Source organism: Spermophilus citellus, assembly GCF_964194105.1.
Source record: "Spermophilus citellus genome assembly, chromosome: 2".
Lineage (NCBI taxonomy): Eukaryota > Metazoa > Chordata > Mammalia > Rodentia > Sciuridae > Spermophilus > Spermophilus citellus.
Genome location: NC_138183.1, coordinates 220,508,333 through 220,523,727, shown reverse-complemented (window position 1 = coordinate 220,523,727; position 15,395 = coordinate 220,508,333). Strand labels below are relative to the sequence as shown.

The 15,395-nt window shown below is 37.7% G+C and overlaps 1 protein-coding gene across 2 annotated transcripts in view; it reads left to right on the top strand.

The window, feature by feature from the left end:
* The window catches only part of BDNF (brain derived neurotrophic factor), a 33,775-nt gene extending 18,567 nt beyond the window's left edge, over positions 1–15,208 (top strand). For both annotated transcript variants that reach the window (XM_081280543.1, XM_081280542.1), the window contains exon 2: positions 11,652–15,208. In XM_081280543.1, coding sequence (XP_081136669.1) covers positions 11,673–12,416 — 744 coding nt within the window. In that variant the 5' untranslated portion in view covers positions 11,652–11,672 and the 3' untranslated portion in view covers positions 12,417–15,208. The remainder of the gene's footprint in view (positions 1–11,651) is intronic.
* The last annotated feature ends 187 nt before the right edge of the window (positions 15,209–15,395 follow it).

Genomic DNA, 15,395 nt, shown 5'->3' with positions numbered 1-15,395 from the left:
TCTGAGATGTTAATATTTTCCTTATATTTTATAGTAGCTGGGAGCACAGCCAGTTTCTTGAATAGGGTCCACATGGCTCATTATGCACAGAGCTTAGAAACTCCCTTCTTTGTACTACTCAGATGAACAGTGCTACTTAGAAGAGTTGGGAGCTAGAGTAGGGCAGTGGGCAGGGGAACATATTCAATTATTTCCTCTCTTGCATTAAGCTACAAATAATGAGCACTTTCCTGTGCTTTACAGTAAGTAATTAAAAGAAATTACAGAGTAGGATGCAGAAATAACCTGAAGGACAACTGGATGTGTGGAACCACCAGTTTTCTCCATGTGTGCAGGTTAATCCTTGTTAACACTCAGAACACTGAGTTTCTACAGAAAGGATTGCATGTCCACACATGTTTTGGCATCTACCCACACACTTCTGTATGGCATGACTATGCATCCCAGAAGAAGGGCTGTGGTGTGTGCTGAGCTTCAGTGGAATGGAATAGACTGATTACTGAAAATGGTCTCATAAAGGTGAGCAACAGGGAGCTAATAGCCTTCTCTTGCTAATTTTATCTTCCCTCTAGGACTTGGCATTAGTAGTTTGAAAAGAAGTGTTACTTATTTATTTATTTTGGGTCTCTAGGAATGGTTCATCTTTCCAGTTTCTTCCCCCACTGACTTTTACCTCTCTTGCTTTTTAAAAGTTTAACCTTTTGTGTACTTTAGAAGATAAGGGTCTAGTCTAGAGAGGTCGCTTCATTAGACAAAACTCACCCATTCCTTTCTCATTTTAACCCTTTTGAATTAATGACATTGAAGCCTGCCGGCTTGGTATTAAGGTGGGTCTAATTATGTGCAGGTATTTTGCTATAATGGAAATTGCTCTGATAACTAATTAGCCACAGGAATACAGTGACTATGGAAAATTTCAGGAACACCATCTGAGGAAAAACCAGGAAGGGCATGCCTTTTCCACAGTTCTGAGGTCCATTAGGAGTGTGGTTATATGCCACCGAATCTAGTGGGCTGTGGGCTTCCAGCTGTCAGAATTCCCATGGCATCTCATGGCAGGGACTCCGGGTGTCCGACCATGCTCTGTAAGTAACCTGTTGATTAAAGTTACCAGTTCTGAAGAAAGAGACAGATACAAGACAGGCGAGCCTTAACTTTCTTTTTCTCTCTTGTTTTAAATGGTGATTGTTTTGGTACCTTCCAATCCGCTCATAATGGCAAACTTCTTTTCTAAAAGGGGCATTCCCTTTATCCTCATTTTGAGAGTCACCACATGTTCTCCCCTCAGGGACAAAGAAGGTAGTTGCATCATCCTTGCATTAGTTTTTGGTACAGAGCACGCTTATTCTTGGAGGCAGACAGTGTCCTGATTTGCTGTCCCAACACCCCCTCCTAGTAGGTGTGCCTTGTGTATAATTTGGAGCAGGCAGTCAGTCCCTTGGGTGTGTTGACATCTGTACTTGTCAACATGCAGTTAAGGTGGAACCCAACAATACTCAAAATGCCACCAGGGAAAATAAGGTTCCGTGTCACCTCAGCCCCATCTGTTTGAAAACGATTTGCCACACCACCAGGGCTGCCAGTGCAAGTCACCTGCATTTGGACTGGTGAATTCGCTTCTAGGTTTTGGAATCTAGCTATCACTGCTGTCATTTGTAAAAAGCCTGAATGTTGGACCCACATGTCCAGTTCTGTTCACAGAATTGCCCCATCAACATTTACCCTCATTTTTTTTTTTCAACTCCAAAATCTCAGTCATTTCCTTGGGTTTTTCAAAAATTTTTTTTTAACCATTTGAGATACTTTAGTCTTGAAGCAAATGATCCTAAATATTAGACAGCAATTGGGTTATCTGTTGGGCATTTTGTTGTAGAGAGAGATTTCAGTTTTAGGGGCCGGGAATTGATGCTTGGTGTGTACGGTAATGTATTTTAGGGTTTTGGTGTTGTTTCTTCTGCTGTTTTAGTTAATGATTTGTTTTTGTTGTTGTTTTTGCTTTATTTTGAATTTCATAATACTTGGTATGTCAGAGTGGGATCTGTTGGTTTCAGGAAAAGTCTAGAAATAGGAAATCTGCCACTGAGTGGGTGAGTTCTGTTTCTAAAGAACTTGCAAGATCCAGAGACATGTGGCTGAAAGTAATTTGACATCTGGCTGAAGTAAAGCACCTAGAAATCTCTCACTTACTGTAGATGTGTAGATGGTCACATCACTGCCAGTATGATTCTGATTGAATGAGTACTGCTAGGCTGTGTTAAGTGATCAGGGAGGCCATGTGTGCATGCACTTGCCTTGTAGCACTTAGGCAAAATTTAATGATTGAGTAGAAGTCCAGATTTAGATCAGTAGTACTCTATAAATTCTTATTTAGCCAATCATGTTTATAGGTATCCTGTACTTTTATGGCATAGATATAATAGTGGAAAAGCCAGTTGACTTAAGGAGAACTCAGATTTTACTTAATACCGTAACAAAAGCAAATATGCTTTCCCACATAATGAGTGTCCCAATAAAACAAGTTGAACCAAAGAGGAAAGATGATAGGTAACTAACTCCACAGCATGCAGAGAAAGTACTATAATGCTTAAGTTGACTTTAACCCCTTTATTTCCTTATCTTAAGTGGCTGCTTTTCTCTTTATTATTTGGCTTCTCAACTTTAATGAGTATATGAATCACCATAAGTATGTGAATCTAGTTGAAATGCAGGTTCTGGGTGGGTGGAGTGGATGGGATGAGGGAGGGGAAGCTGAGAGTCTACATTTCTTATAAGCTTCTAGGCAATGCTAATGCTGCTGGTTCACTCATCACACTTTAAGAAGTAAGGTTTCATTTAATATCAGCCCATGGTATTTTATCTCATACCTATGTTATCTAAAACTCCAACTTCACCCCTATAAACTTCATTTTGTTGGAGCACTTTTAGTAACAAGTTTGAACTACATTCATATTAATTTATCAATGTAACATTCAAACAAAATTGTCCAAAGTTTGAGACTTTAGTCTACATAAAACTAATTTCATTCTTGAAATTTTTCTATAAACTCAAAAGTATATATTTAAGTACAATTTAAATGTCTGTGTGACAATAACATTTTTTTTTTAATTTCCCTGCTTACCACTTCTAGAGTCACTGTCCGTTTACAGAAAATCCCCTCTCCCATGACTTCACAGTGTTGGACACATTCAGTTAGACATGGTGTTTATTTAATAATTTTTACAGAGTTAGTCACTAAAACTTCATGGAACTAATGGGACTATCTTGCAAATTAATGTCACCTTCTACCAAGTGTAGAAATTAGTATTAAATCTCACTTTACTTTAATAATTGTAGCAAATCCCACCTGAAATTCCGAAGAAAGGGGAATCCTAATTTAGGAGTTTACACTTTTTAATTGAGTGTCAACTACCATTTGTATCCTGTAAACTAGAAAAATGGTAATTCTAAAGAATACCTAGAGGGGCTGGGGTTGTGGCTCAGTGGTAGAGTGCTCGCCTAGCATGCACGAGGCACTGGGTTCGATCCTTAGCACCACATAAATGTAAAATAAAGATAATGTGTCCACCTAAAACTAAAAAATAAATATTAAAAAAAGAATACCTAGAAAAGCATTTTCTGACAACCTATTCATTTGATATGTGACTTGGTTATGCTTGGTGCTAAGACTTCTCTATTATAGGCTAGAAGTATGTGCTACTTGAACAATGTTGCTTGTGACAGAAAGAGAAGTGTAAGGCATAGATGGAACTACAAGCTCTGGTGGCTTTGGCATTCAGAGAACCTTCAAGTGCTTCATTGATGGAAGCACTTGGGCCCCTCTGTATGGTGACAGCCTTATCTGAGGTTGGGATGTCAGGTGGCAAGAGACATAATATTCACTGACAAAAACCTCCACCTAACTTTAACTGCACCTCTCTAAATACTATGCAGGTAATACCAGCACAAAGAGAATTAAGCCTTTCAGTGTCTGGGGAACCTAGTATATGCAAGATGCTGTATAAAATGCTTTAGATAGTAATTCAGGGGAGAATGCCTGATCTCTGTTGTTATGGGGTATGAGGTCTAGTTTTACTCTTGAAGAAGGGTAGGTCTCCTACCAATAGAAAAATTCTTCTTTTTTTTTTTTCAGGGTAGAGTAGGAGAGTAGAGGCAGGTCACAGAACTACAGCTATGAAGCTATCAAAGATACATGTAAATTTATTTATGAAATTAATGATTCAGGAAAAGATATGTTGTTTTATCTCATGGTAGTTATATGTCATTATAACTCCAGGTGTGAACTGAGAATCAGCAATTTCCCTGGCACTTTTAGGAAGGTTAAGTAATGTTTCCAAGTGTCACTCAATACTGTGGCAAATCAGAGGATCTGAGAGTACACTGATATGAAAGACTATGGTTTGTAGGAAGTTATATTAGAGTTTTCCAGAGCAATAGCACCTAGGAGCTAGATATCAATATATGGAAGGGGACTTATTAGGTAAGTTGGCTCCCATAATTATGAAGGATGAGGTTTTATGTCAGGTTCTTTGCAAGCTAAGGCCTCCTTGGATGTGGTAGTAGAACTTGGTCTAGATTAAAAGACCTGAGAACCTGAGGGGTTACTGGTGAAAGTCCAGAGAACCTGGAGTTTTGATGTCCAAGGGAAGGAAAAGAAGAGTGTATTCCCAGCTCTAGGAAAGAGATACTAAATTGTTTTCTGGTTTTTGGTCTATCTGGGTCCCCAGCCAATTGGATGGTACCCACCCAAAATGAGGGTGGACTTCTCAGTTCAATGACTCATGTGCCAATCTCCTCTGGAAACATCCTCACAGACATACCCCAAAACAATGTTTTACTAGTTTTCTAGGCATTCCTTAATCCAGTCAATCTGACACCTAAAATTAACCATCATAGAAACAATTTGGATATCCTTGTACATAAATTACATTATGGTTAGAAAGTACATTTTTAAGGTACTTCCTTCAAAGTTTTGGAACATCCGCATTATCTGATATCATTTTCTAAAATATTTATTAGTTCAATCAAATAGTTATCCAAATAAATAGGTAAGCATATGTATATAATTTTTTCCATTTTATTTGTGGAATTCAATTTTTATTTTCTTTGAGGAGCATGTGGGAGTCTTTTTTATCTGTGTAGTCTGGGCTAAACAATACATATTCAAAGAGAAAATCATGTAGAAATAATGTACAGGGACGAGACAATCTAGTGCCTCTATGTGAAGGCCTAGTTTTCTTTAGAGTCTGAATTCTGATCTTGTTCTATCAGGGGAACCACAGCAAGTGGATGAGTTGATTAAAATCTCTGATCCTCTTTCCTCCTGTACAAAACAGGGATAATTATAGTTACCTGCACCTCCAGGGTCCTATGAGTCTTAATTACTTAATATTTGCAAAGTGTTTAGAGATCTTTGAATTAAAAGTGCTGAGCCATGGAACCAGTCATTGGTGTAATTATAAATGGAATGAGTTTCACCTACCTCCACCTCTCCTCATTCTGTTCTTTCTACCAACCCAGACATGGTTAAGACTGCATACTTCTTTGTACCCACTTTTCTTTTTGAAATCCACTTTAGCCAATAGATAGCTCCAGACTCATAGCTCCATACTTGAGTATCTGCTTAGTATTTATTTTTAAGGCTTTATAGTCACTAAGAATTAAATCAGTAAAATAATTTGTTTCTTCCAGTTTATCAGTCTTGCATGTAGTAATAAACTGGTCTTCTTGAAATATCCCTCTGCTCAGAAACTCTCAATGACTCTTCAGTATCCATAAGGCATGTCCAATCTCTTTATTGTCCTCAGAACCTTCCAAAACCTGACAGTTGTTCCTTATTTCTTACTTTTCCTAGTCCAGAACTTTCCTCTGCAAATGCTTAGTCCATGTCTTCCAAACTCCACACCATTCATCAAGTTGCCATTCCTCCGTTGGAGTCTTTTGGATATATTCAAATTCTTCATAACCCTCTCTTCACAAAGCATTTCTTCATTTCCTGGAAGTAACTTCTCTCTCACTCCAGAATTTTACCATACTTTCCCTGGGACGTTTCTATCTTTATATTTTAGTTACAATTCTGTCCTGCCTCTTTCCTAGGCTGTAAGACTGCAAAATAGACTCTATGTATGATAATTGAACAAACAAAAGGAAAGTGGATACATGGCTATGGTGAAACTAGATGCAAATGAAATACTTTTTTAATATTAATGCAAGATTTTATTAAAGTGTTTCCTTAGTAGGTTTGTATCATGTATGTTAGGAATTAAATATTTATCTATCATTTCTTTAACATTATAATCATTCTTGTCATTTGTGGAGCTGTCCAAAATGAGCCACCATATCATTAAACCATGTTTTCTTTGAGTACATGCTCACAGACAAAACCAAGGAGGACAGGGGAACAAATAAAACTTTTATTTTTTTTTAATTTTCTTTTTTTCTATATACCTGAATTACCTGTATTGTTGTTTGGTTCCCCTTCTTATTTTGGCCTTGGAAACTAGGTTCTAACATGCCTAAATTTTTTTGGAAAGCTTTTTCTTTGACAAGAAAGAATTATCTGAAATTCCATTCTCTAGAGTAATCAGGCCTTAACAAGTTGAAGGATCCCAGGGATCATGCTTAATCCAATCCTTCAAAGTAGTGTCTTAATGGTGCTGCCTTTAGAAAGTTGGACACAAGGTTATAGACAACCACAGAAAACTGTGTCCATACTTTACAAGGTCCTTCTTTGTTATAGCATCTCTCTTCCCTGAGCCTAGTATTCTAAAACTGGCAACATGACTGCATGGTAAAGCTTGAGTTAAGAGATGGGTGACTGATCTATTAGCTTAGTGACATTTGACAGATTACTTAACCTCTCTAAAGTATAATTGTCTCATCTGTGTAATGGGAATAACAACGCCTGTCTCCTTATAACAGTGAAATTAGATGGTATTTATGAATATTCTGTAGTCTTTTGGAAAAATGTGAATTATTGTCGTACTATACAGCAGGAAAGCATGCTGTGATGGATATTCTTCCTGTTGAAGGTTTAAGACCTGTGAGTCATGCTTCAAGCTAAACTTCTTTTCTACTTTGTTGATTTTCTTTTTATCCTTGTATATTATATTGAATTTCCTGAGAGTGGGGCTCAGAAAATCTTCATAGCATTTTATTAATGTAGTTGAGTTGGTTGTTGTGAGCCTTGGAACAAAATTAGATAGTACGGGGCTGGGGTTGTGGCTCAGTGGTAGACCACTCGCCTAGCATGTGTGAGCCCTGGGTTTAATCCTCAGCACCATATAAAAATAAATAAATCAAAGGTATTTTAAAATTTTTTTAAAAAAATTAGATAGTGCCAATGCATTTATTTACTAAAAATAGATATATAGACTAATGATCTACTCAGCAATATTACACAGGCTCTGTATCTTTTGATTGATCAAGACTCATCTCAGGGGGCAGAAAACTCTTAATCTTTTATAATTTCTAAGTATGGTATATAAGATACTCACTGAAGAGCACTGAAGAACAAGAAAAGGGAAGCTAAAAGACTGAAATTTCTAAGTTCTGCTCTTATTACTACTAATATTGATCACTTTCCAAGTCTCCCATAGATCCATTAGAAACAGAGCGACACAGGATATAGCAGAGCAGTTAATATATAGTAGCATTGTTTGCTTTTTACTTATTCAAAGTTTTACCCCATTCAAAGAACTCAAGAAATTGTGGCTCATAATTTCCATTTGTCAAATTCCTTAGAGCTTATAATTTAGGTTAGTACAGCCCATAATTTACCTGAAACTTTCACTGTGTTCACTGTTTCTTTCCAAAGAAAAAGGCTTTTTATGAAAATTATGTCAGAACTGTCTTTTTCTCCTGGTTTAATAAACCTATTAGTAAGTTTTTACTAATTCCTACTACTAAATATTCTGTGTTAGCATTATGGGAGATCAAACATGATCCAGTCCCTCAGAGAGTTTATCTTCCAACTGAAGACTAGTTTTAATTAGCAAATGCCATTAATGAGTGAGTAGGGAATGAAGTTCTAAATAAAGTAATAATGGGGAATTTTAAAGAAGAAGGCAGTGTGTACTAGATTTTTTAGAGAAGGTGGCAGGTATGCTACGATGCTTGAACCAGGTCAATGAAGAGTAAGCAAGATTTAGGTAGAGTCAGGGAAAGAAAGGGAAGGAAGCAGGGAGGGAGAGATTGATTGATCAATCAATTGACTTGTCAAAATAAGCAAAACAAGTCACTTCCAAACAACAAAGCGCTCTGGCCTGATCAGATCAGCAGTGATGAACCACAATAATAAGAAAGTGAAGCATTGAGTAATGTGGGAAAGTTAGCTAAGTAGAGTGAGGCCAGATCTTGGATAGTGTTGAATATGAGGCTAGATTTGATCTGATGGAACAAAAAAGTCATTGCAAATTTTTGTGTAAGACAATAGCATGAAAGTGATCCATCAGGAAATGTTCATCAGAGTTGAATGGAGCTATAAGGATGTCCAATACAGTAAAGGGACATTATAGTCACAAAATGAGATGGTGAGGGCTGAGCCAAGGTGGAGAAGTTGGGTAGAAAAAAAGGGATTGATAGTAGAAATATTTTGAAGGAAAACATGACTAGGCAATTCATATTCAAACTTCATTCCAGAATTTCTAGCCTCCACTTGGATTGCCCAAAATATCAGAAAATGTTGTTAAAAAAAGAAAAGGTGGCAAGTACCATTTGTTCTGACAGAAAGTATTGAGTTTGTTGTTGCATTCATTTACTTGAGGTCCTTAGTGTAGGTAGACAGACTTGCAGAAGTGCCACTCAGAGGGCAGGGCTGGTGGTGTGGGGTTTGACTTTATCAGCATGTAGTTAATAACTGAATCTCTGCTGATGTTCAGCTTTGAATGCTGCCATGTTTGGACTTACAATGAAAGCCAAGTGATATTTATTCAGATGCCAGTTGTTTCTTCAGAGTATTTGCTTGTGGCACTGATGAGAAAATCATCCGTAAAGCACTAATTACTTTTCTAATAAAGCTATTAATAAAAAGGTAAATGAGACCAGTGAAAGGCAGAGTAAACCTCAAGTCAAGGATAGAAAAAGGTATCATTAAAAGACTCATTAGTGTAGTGATAATAAAGTAAGATGGCTCAGTACCTCACACCATTATACACAGTTAGTATGAGTAAACACTTATTAAACTTACATGTCATTCATTCTAAAATTCACTTTTTAAAAAACATTTGTCCAGTGGGCTTGCATCTTCCATTATCTTGACATTATCTTGTTATTGTTGGTTATCTAGTCACTGCATAGTTGCCACTGCCTTAAGAAATTTACTTTGCTTTATTTAAAAAGTATGCACAAAATTATATAGGAAAAAAATGTTTCCAGATAAGTAAAAAATAACTCTTTCTGTAAATATGGAATAAAAGTTCTAAACACAAAGCAGTAGTTTGTAGTTTTCTTTTTTGGCAGTACATAAAATGGTGGGCTTTAAATTGATGGTATCATAGATTTGTAAGTAATGGTATTAAAAATTATTGATAACAGCAGATTTCCACCAATATGATATAAGCGACTATAGTAAAGTCTCCTAAATTTGCATTCTTTAATTGACCTAAATATGAGGATGCCCTGGGGTTATTTTAATTTGGACTGGGATTATTAGGAGAAAGGGTTTTCTTTCATTCAATGATGGAAATACCGCCTGCCCAGAATAGAAACCTCCTTGGAGGATCCATTTCTTTGATGATGCAGAATCCAGAATATTTACAAAACTTTAAATATTAGCAGAATGAACAACCATATTTAATACAAACCAACTTGCCCTTCCTAATCTCAGATCACTGTGCTGTCCATACACTTATGAGTATGCTTGCTTATGTGCAAATTGAGAGTGAATCTATGAGGAAATTGGTATTTAGGGATGATATAGTTTCTTGGTGGTAGAAAATGTTCTCTCTTTCAAAAGTGGAGCACAGAAACATTTGATTTTTCAATACAAAAGTCTTCAGCCATTTCTGCACTATGGCTTAATGACTGGAGGTAGGTTGGCTTTGTGTTTAGTAACACTTAATGGGCAGAAATAATCTCTTTTCCTAGGGACTTTCACAGCATGATGACACTTTGTGTGTGTGTGTTTGTGTGTGTGTGTGTGTGCACATGCGCACGTGTGCACATGTGAGTATGTCTGTCTTTTTATAAGTCTATGCTCTGGAACTGATAAGTTGGAATAAATAAAGTTAGAGTGTCAGGGCTGGGGAATGCTACTCTTTACTACTAAGGGACACAGTACTGCAGGTAAGTGATTCTTAAGTCCTTCAACACCTGACGGTGACCTTGGGTTGGTCCATAGGTATGTTTTCATTTTACTTATTCGTGTATCCTAATTGGCTTCCTAGAGAATGCTTGCAGATGTAGAGCCAAATTTAGTAGAGAAACCCTCTGGCAAACAGGAAGAGATTAATTTTGTGGTGTGCCATTAAGGGACTTCCCAGGAAACTTCAAACGCACAGAAAGAAGCACTAACTGCCTATTCCAAAGTGTGTAAAATACAACTCAGATTTTTTTAAAGTCATGATAAACTCAAGAGTTTACACACACACACACAGGGCCAATAAAAAGAGAAGTTGAACTTTCTAGCTAGATCAGAATACTAGGTAGAAAAGTCAAAGGGTGAGGGCTTCAGAGAATTTGTGGAGATAAACACAGAGTCTGCATATGGGAGGCATTTGAAATTGACTTAAATTCCTTGTTAATGCTGACTTTTCCAGTTTTTTCTAAGTTGACACATTGTTTTCATGACATCAGCCTCAGGCATAGAAACATCATTAGAATGAATGTAGAGAAAATGATTTCTGTTTGGGAATAAGCAAAACATTTTTAGTGATGACCACCCAGGTGTAGTGGAAAGAACACTGGATTTGAGAACCCCAATTTCTAATATGAACTTTTTTTTTTTTTTAATGACACAAGGCCAGTCCTGTATGGTCTTTGTTTTCCCTGTCTGTAAAATCCAGTAGAAATATCTATCATCTTCACTATAATAGATTATCTCTGTGAGAGAGAGAAGAAAAATAATGTAAAGGCTTCTTATAGCTCTCTGATGGCTGTTCATGACTAGGCATCACATAGCCAGAGAGATCCATCGGATCCCTCAGGCCACTGCTGTTTTTGTCACACATTCCTACAAAGGGACAGCATTGCTAACTTGAAAAAAACACTTTGCTTGCAATTGTTGCTTAGTAACATTTCTGACTTTGTGTTTCTTGTGACAGCATGAGCATAGATCATTAAAAATTAAACTTATGAAGCTGCTAAAGTGGGAGGAAAGAGGAGAAATGAAGCCACAATTTTTTCACTTGCTTAGAAGCCATTTAATCTCAGGTTTATATGCTAAGTCCTGGGGAGAACACTGCATGTCTCTGGTTTATATTAAACCACATATTGCACACTACTGACATTGATTTGTGTCTAGTGCAGCTGGAGTTGATCACCAAGACGTAAAAAACCTTGACCCCGCAGAATAGTCTGGAATTACAATCAGATGGGCCACATGGTATCCCTGTGAGGAAAAGAAAAAAATAAAAAAGAGAGAGAGAGAGAGAAAAAAAAAAAAAGCCCTAACCAGTTTCTTTGTATTTTTTTTTTTTTTCTGCTTTCTCCTTTAGTTCCACCAGGTGAGAAGAGTGATGACCATCCTTTTCCTTACTATGGTTATTTCATACTTTGGTTGCATGAAGGCTGCCCCCATGAAAGAAGCCAACGTCCGAGGACAAGGCAGCTTGGCCTACCCAGGTGTGCGGACCCATGGGACTCTGGAGAGCGTGAATGGGCCCAAGGCAGGTTCACGAGGCCTCACCTCATTGGCTGACACTTTTGAACACGTGATTGAAGAGCTGTTGGATGAGGACCAGAAAGTTCGGCCCAATGAAGAAAACAATAAGGACGCGGACTTGTACACTTCCAGGGTGATGCTCAGTAGTCAAGTGCCTTTGGAGCCTCCTCTTCTCTTTCTGCTTGAGGAATACAAAAATTACCTGGATGCTGCAAACATGTCTATGAGGGTCCGGCGCCACTCCGACCCTGCCCGCCGCGGGGAGCTCAGTGTGTGTGACAGTATTAGTGAGTGGGTAACAGCGGCAGATAAAAAGACTGCAGTGGACATGTCGGGTGGAACCGTCACCGTCCTGGAAAAAGTCCCTGTGTCGAAAGGCCAACTGAAGCAATACTTCTACGAGACCAAGTGCAATCCCATGGGCTACACGAAAGAAGGCTGCAGGGGCATAGACAAAAGGCACTGGAACTCCCAGTGCCGAACTACCCAGTCGTACGTGCGGGCCCTCACCATGGATAGCAAAAAGCGCATTGGCTGGCGGTTCATAAGGATAGACACTTCCTGTGTATGTACATTGACCATTAAGAGGGGAAGATAGTGGATTTATGTTGTATAGATTATATTGAGACAAAAATTATTCTATTTGTATATATACATAACAGGGTAAATTATTCAGTTAAGAAAAAAAAATAATTTTATGAACTGCATGTATAAATGAAGTTTATACAGTACAGTGGTTCTACAATCTATTTATTGGACATATCCATGACCAGAAGGGAAACAGTCATTTGCGCACAACTTTAAAAAGTCTGCATTACATTCCTCGATAATGTTGTGGTTTGTTGCCGTTGCCAAGAATTGAAAACATAAAAAGTTTAAAAAAATAATAATAAATTGCATGCTGCTTTAATTGTGAATTGATAATAAACTGTCCTCTTTCAGAAAACAGACAAAAACACAAAAAAACAAAAAACAAAAATTTGAACCAAAACATTCCGTTTACATTTTAGACAGTAAGTATCTTCGTTCTTGTTAGTACTATATCTGTTTTACTGCTTTTAACTTCTGATAGCGTTGGAATTAAAACAATGTCAAGGTGCTGTTGTCATTGCTTTACTGGCTTAGGGGGTTGGGGGATGGGAGGGGTATATTTTTGTTTGTTTTGTGTTTTCTTTTGTTTGTTTGTTTGTTTTGTTTCTTTTTTTTTTTTTTTAGTTCCCACCGGGAGTAGGGATGGGCAAAGAACTTCTTCAGTGTCTATTCTGGTTTATAAAAGATACATTTATATGTTGTAAAGTTGTTTGCAATATCAATCAGATGACCGGAAAGTGAATAAAAATTAAGGCAACTGCATAAAATGCTCACACTCCACTTCCCATGATGCACCTCCCAGATCCCCCTCCCCCAACCCATTGGATGTAGGTTAGGGAAAGCATCTTTTATTGGAAGAACCTACCATTTGCTCAAAGCACATTCTTTCCCTCCCTCCCCTTTGATTCCCTCGTTGTTTTGCTTTGTCTTAAGGAAGAAAAATGAATCTCGTGCCCTAAAAATATTTTACCACTGTGGTGAACAAGTGAATAAATTGTGTCACATTGTGGCACTTGTAGAAACAGTGATTTTTATTTTTTTAAAGAAGAGAAAAAAGAACATCAGGAAGTAACCCAGAAATCAAGATTCTTTTTTATGAGGAGTAAACATTTGGGTAAATCATGGTAATGCTTTAAAAAAATATGGTAAGACTTCACGGTGTCTTGCAAGTGAAAGGTAGAGTTCTGTATGAACTCAGAAACACCTAGATCAGAGCCAGTGAAATGAGTCTAAACAGCCCTGTGGAGGCTGGGTAGAATGTACCATTTCCGGGCAATGCAGGAGGAATTTTTGAGTGGCCATCCCAAGGCCTAGGTAGAGGTGGGGAATGGCACTTAAGACTTTCCAAAAGGAAAGCCTCAGAAGCACCCTTCAGAGGTGGCTCTGGAATGACATGTGTTAAGTTGCTTGGACCTCATGCTTTAAGTGCCTACATTATCTAACTGTGCTCAAGAGGTTCTCCACTGGAGGACCATACCCAAGCTGACTTATGCCCTCCATTCCTCTCCTGGATAATTGTGCATAAAGTTGGACTAGCCTGGAGCAGATTTGGAGTCAAATGTGGCATTTGCTATCATGAGATTGATGCAATGAAATAGAAGATGTCTGCTACAAGAACACATACTTGCTTTGAAACTACACTTGAGGAAACCAGGGTTTTATATTTTGAAAACTTTTGGTCAAAGGAGAGAACAGGAAAAGGCCCCCAAACTCAGGCTGAATGATGAAGGCCTGAAAAAAGATAGAAATCTTGTCCAGAGACAAGACTTGGGAAGGTGCCTGGCTCCATAGAAGAGGCCAGAACAGAGCTGACAAAGCTTTGCTCCCCAAGTGAAAGTCACAGCAACTTCCTGCCCATTCTGTCTGTTCAAGGAGAGGGTCACTGCTTCACCTCTACCATTTTGTGTTAGGAGAGGTCAAATTGGGAATTTGAAATAGTGTTCCTGGGAAAAGTGGATCCCAGTGAAAATTAGTGCTAAGCCTATCTACCCATTCAGCTCACTTCCACACCTGGAAATGATAGTGTTTACCACCTGGAACAGTGTCCTAGAGTATCAGAAAAAGCTGCAAGCAATTGTTGCAGGGTGAGGAATAAGCAAACAAGGATGTCCATTGTGACCCAGGGAGTGAAGATGCTGTCAGCAAATTTCTGTCTTTCGTTTAGAGGTAGCCTGTCTTTTAGAGTACAATCTGAATACCTATCTTTAAATGAAGAAAGACTTTATGTAGTATAGGTTTGTTTTGTTGTGCCGTTCAACAATATTATCTTTGTAATTATTTTTCATCTGTAAGGAATGCTTTTGGAATGTCTGCTGTATGCTAACTTTTCGCAGCTTCCTTTTGAGGGACAACACTTAAAAAACAAACAAGTCCCTATCCACAATCTTAAGGTACTGCAGGGGCCAGATCTCTTAAGTTTCGCAGGAGACATTTCAGCAATTTTGTGGTCAGTGGCTCTCTCTTACCCAATAAGATACATCACAGTCACATGCTTGGTGGTTTATGTTGAACTAAGATTTATTTTGTTAAACTCTCTCTCTCTCTGTTGCTGTTCATTCTTGTTCTGTTCTGTTCTGTTCTGTTTTTAAAGTCTTGCTGTGGTCTCTTTGTGGCAGAAGTGTTTCATGCATGGCAGCAGGCCTGTTGCTTTTTTTATGGTGATTCTCATTGAAAATGTAAGTAAATGTCTGTGGCCTTGTTCTCTCTATGGTAAAGATATTATTCACCATGTAAAACAAGAAAAAAATATTTATTGTATTTTAGTATATTTATATAATTATGTTATTGAAAAAATTTGGCATTAAAACTTAACCGCATCAGAAGCCTATTGTAAATACAAGTTCTATTTAAGTGTACCAAGTAACATATAATATATGTTTTAAATATAGAATTTTTAATGTTTTTAAATATATTTTCAAAGTACATAAAATCTGGGGGTTCTGGGTTTTTTTCTCTTCACTGTAAAACAAACATGAAAACGTGTTTT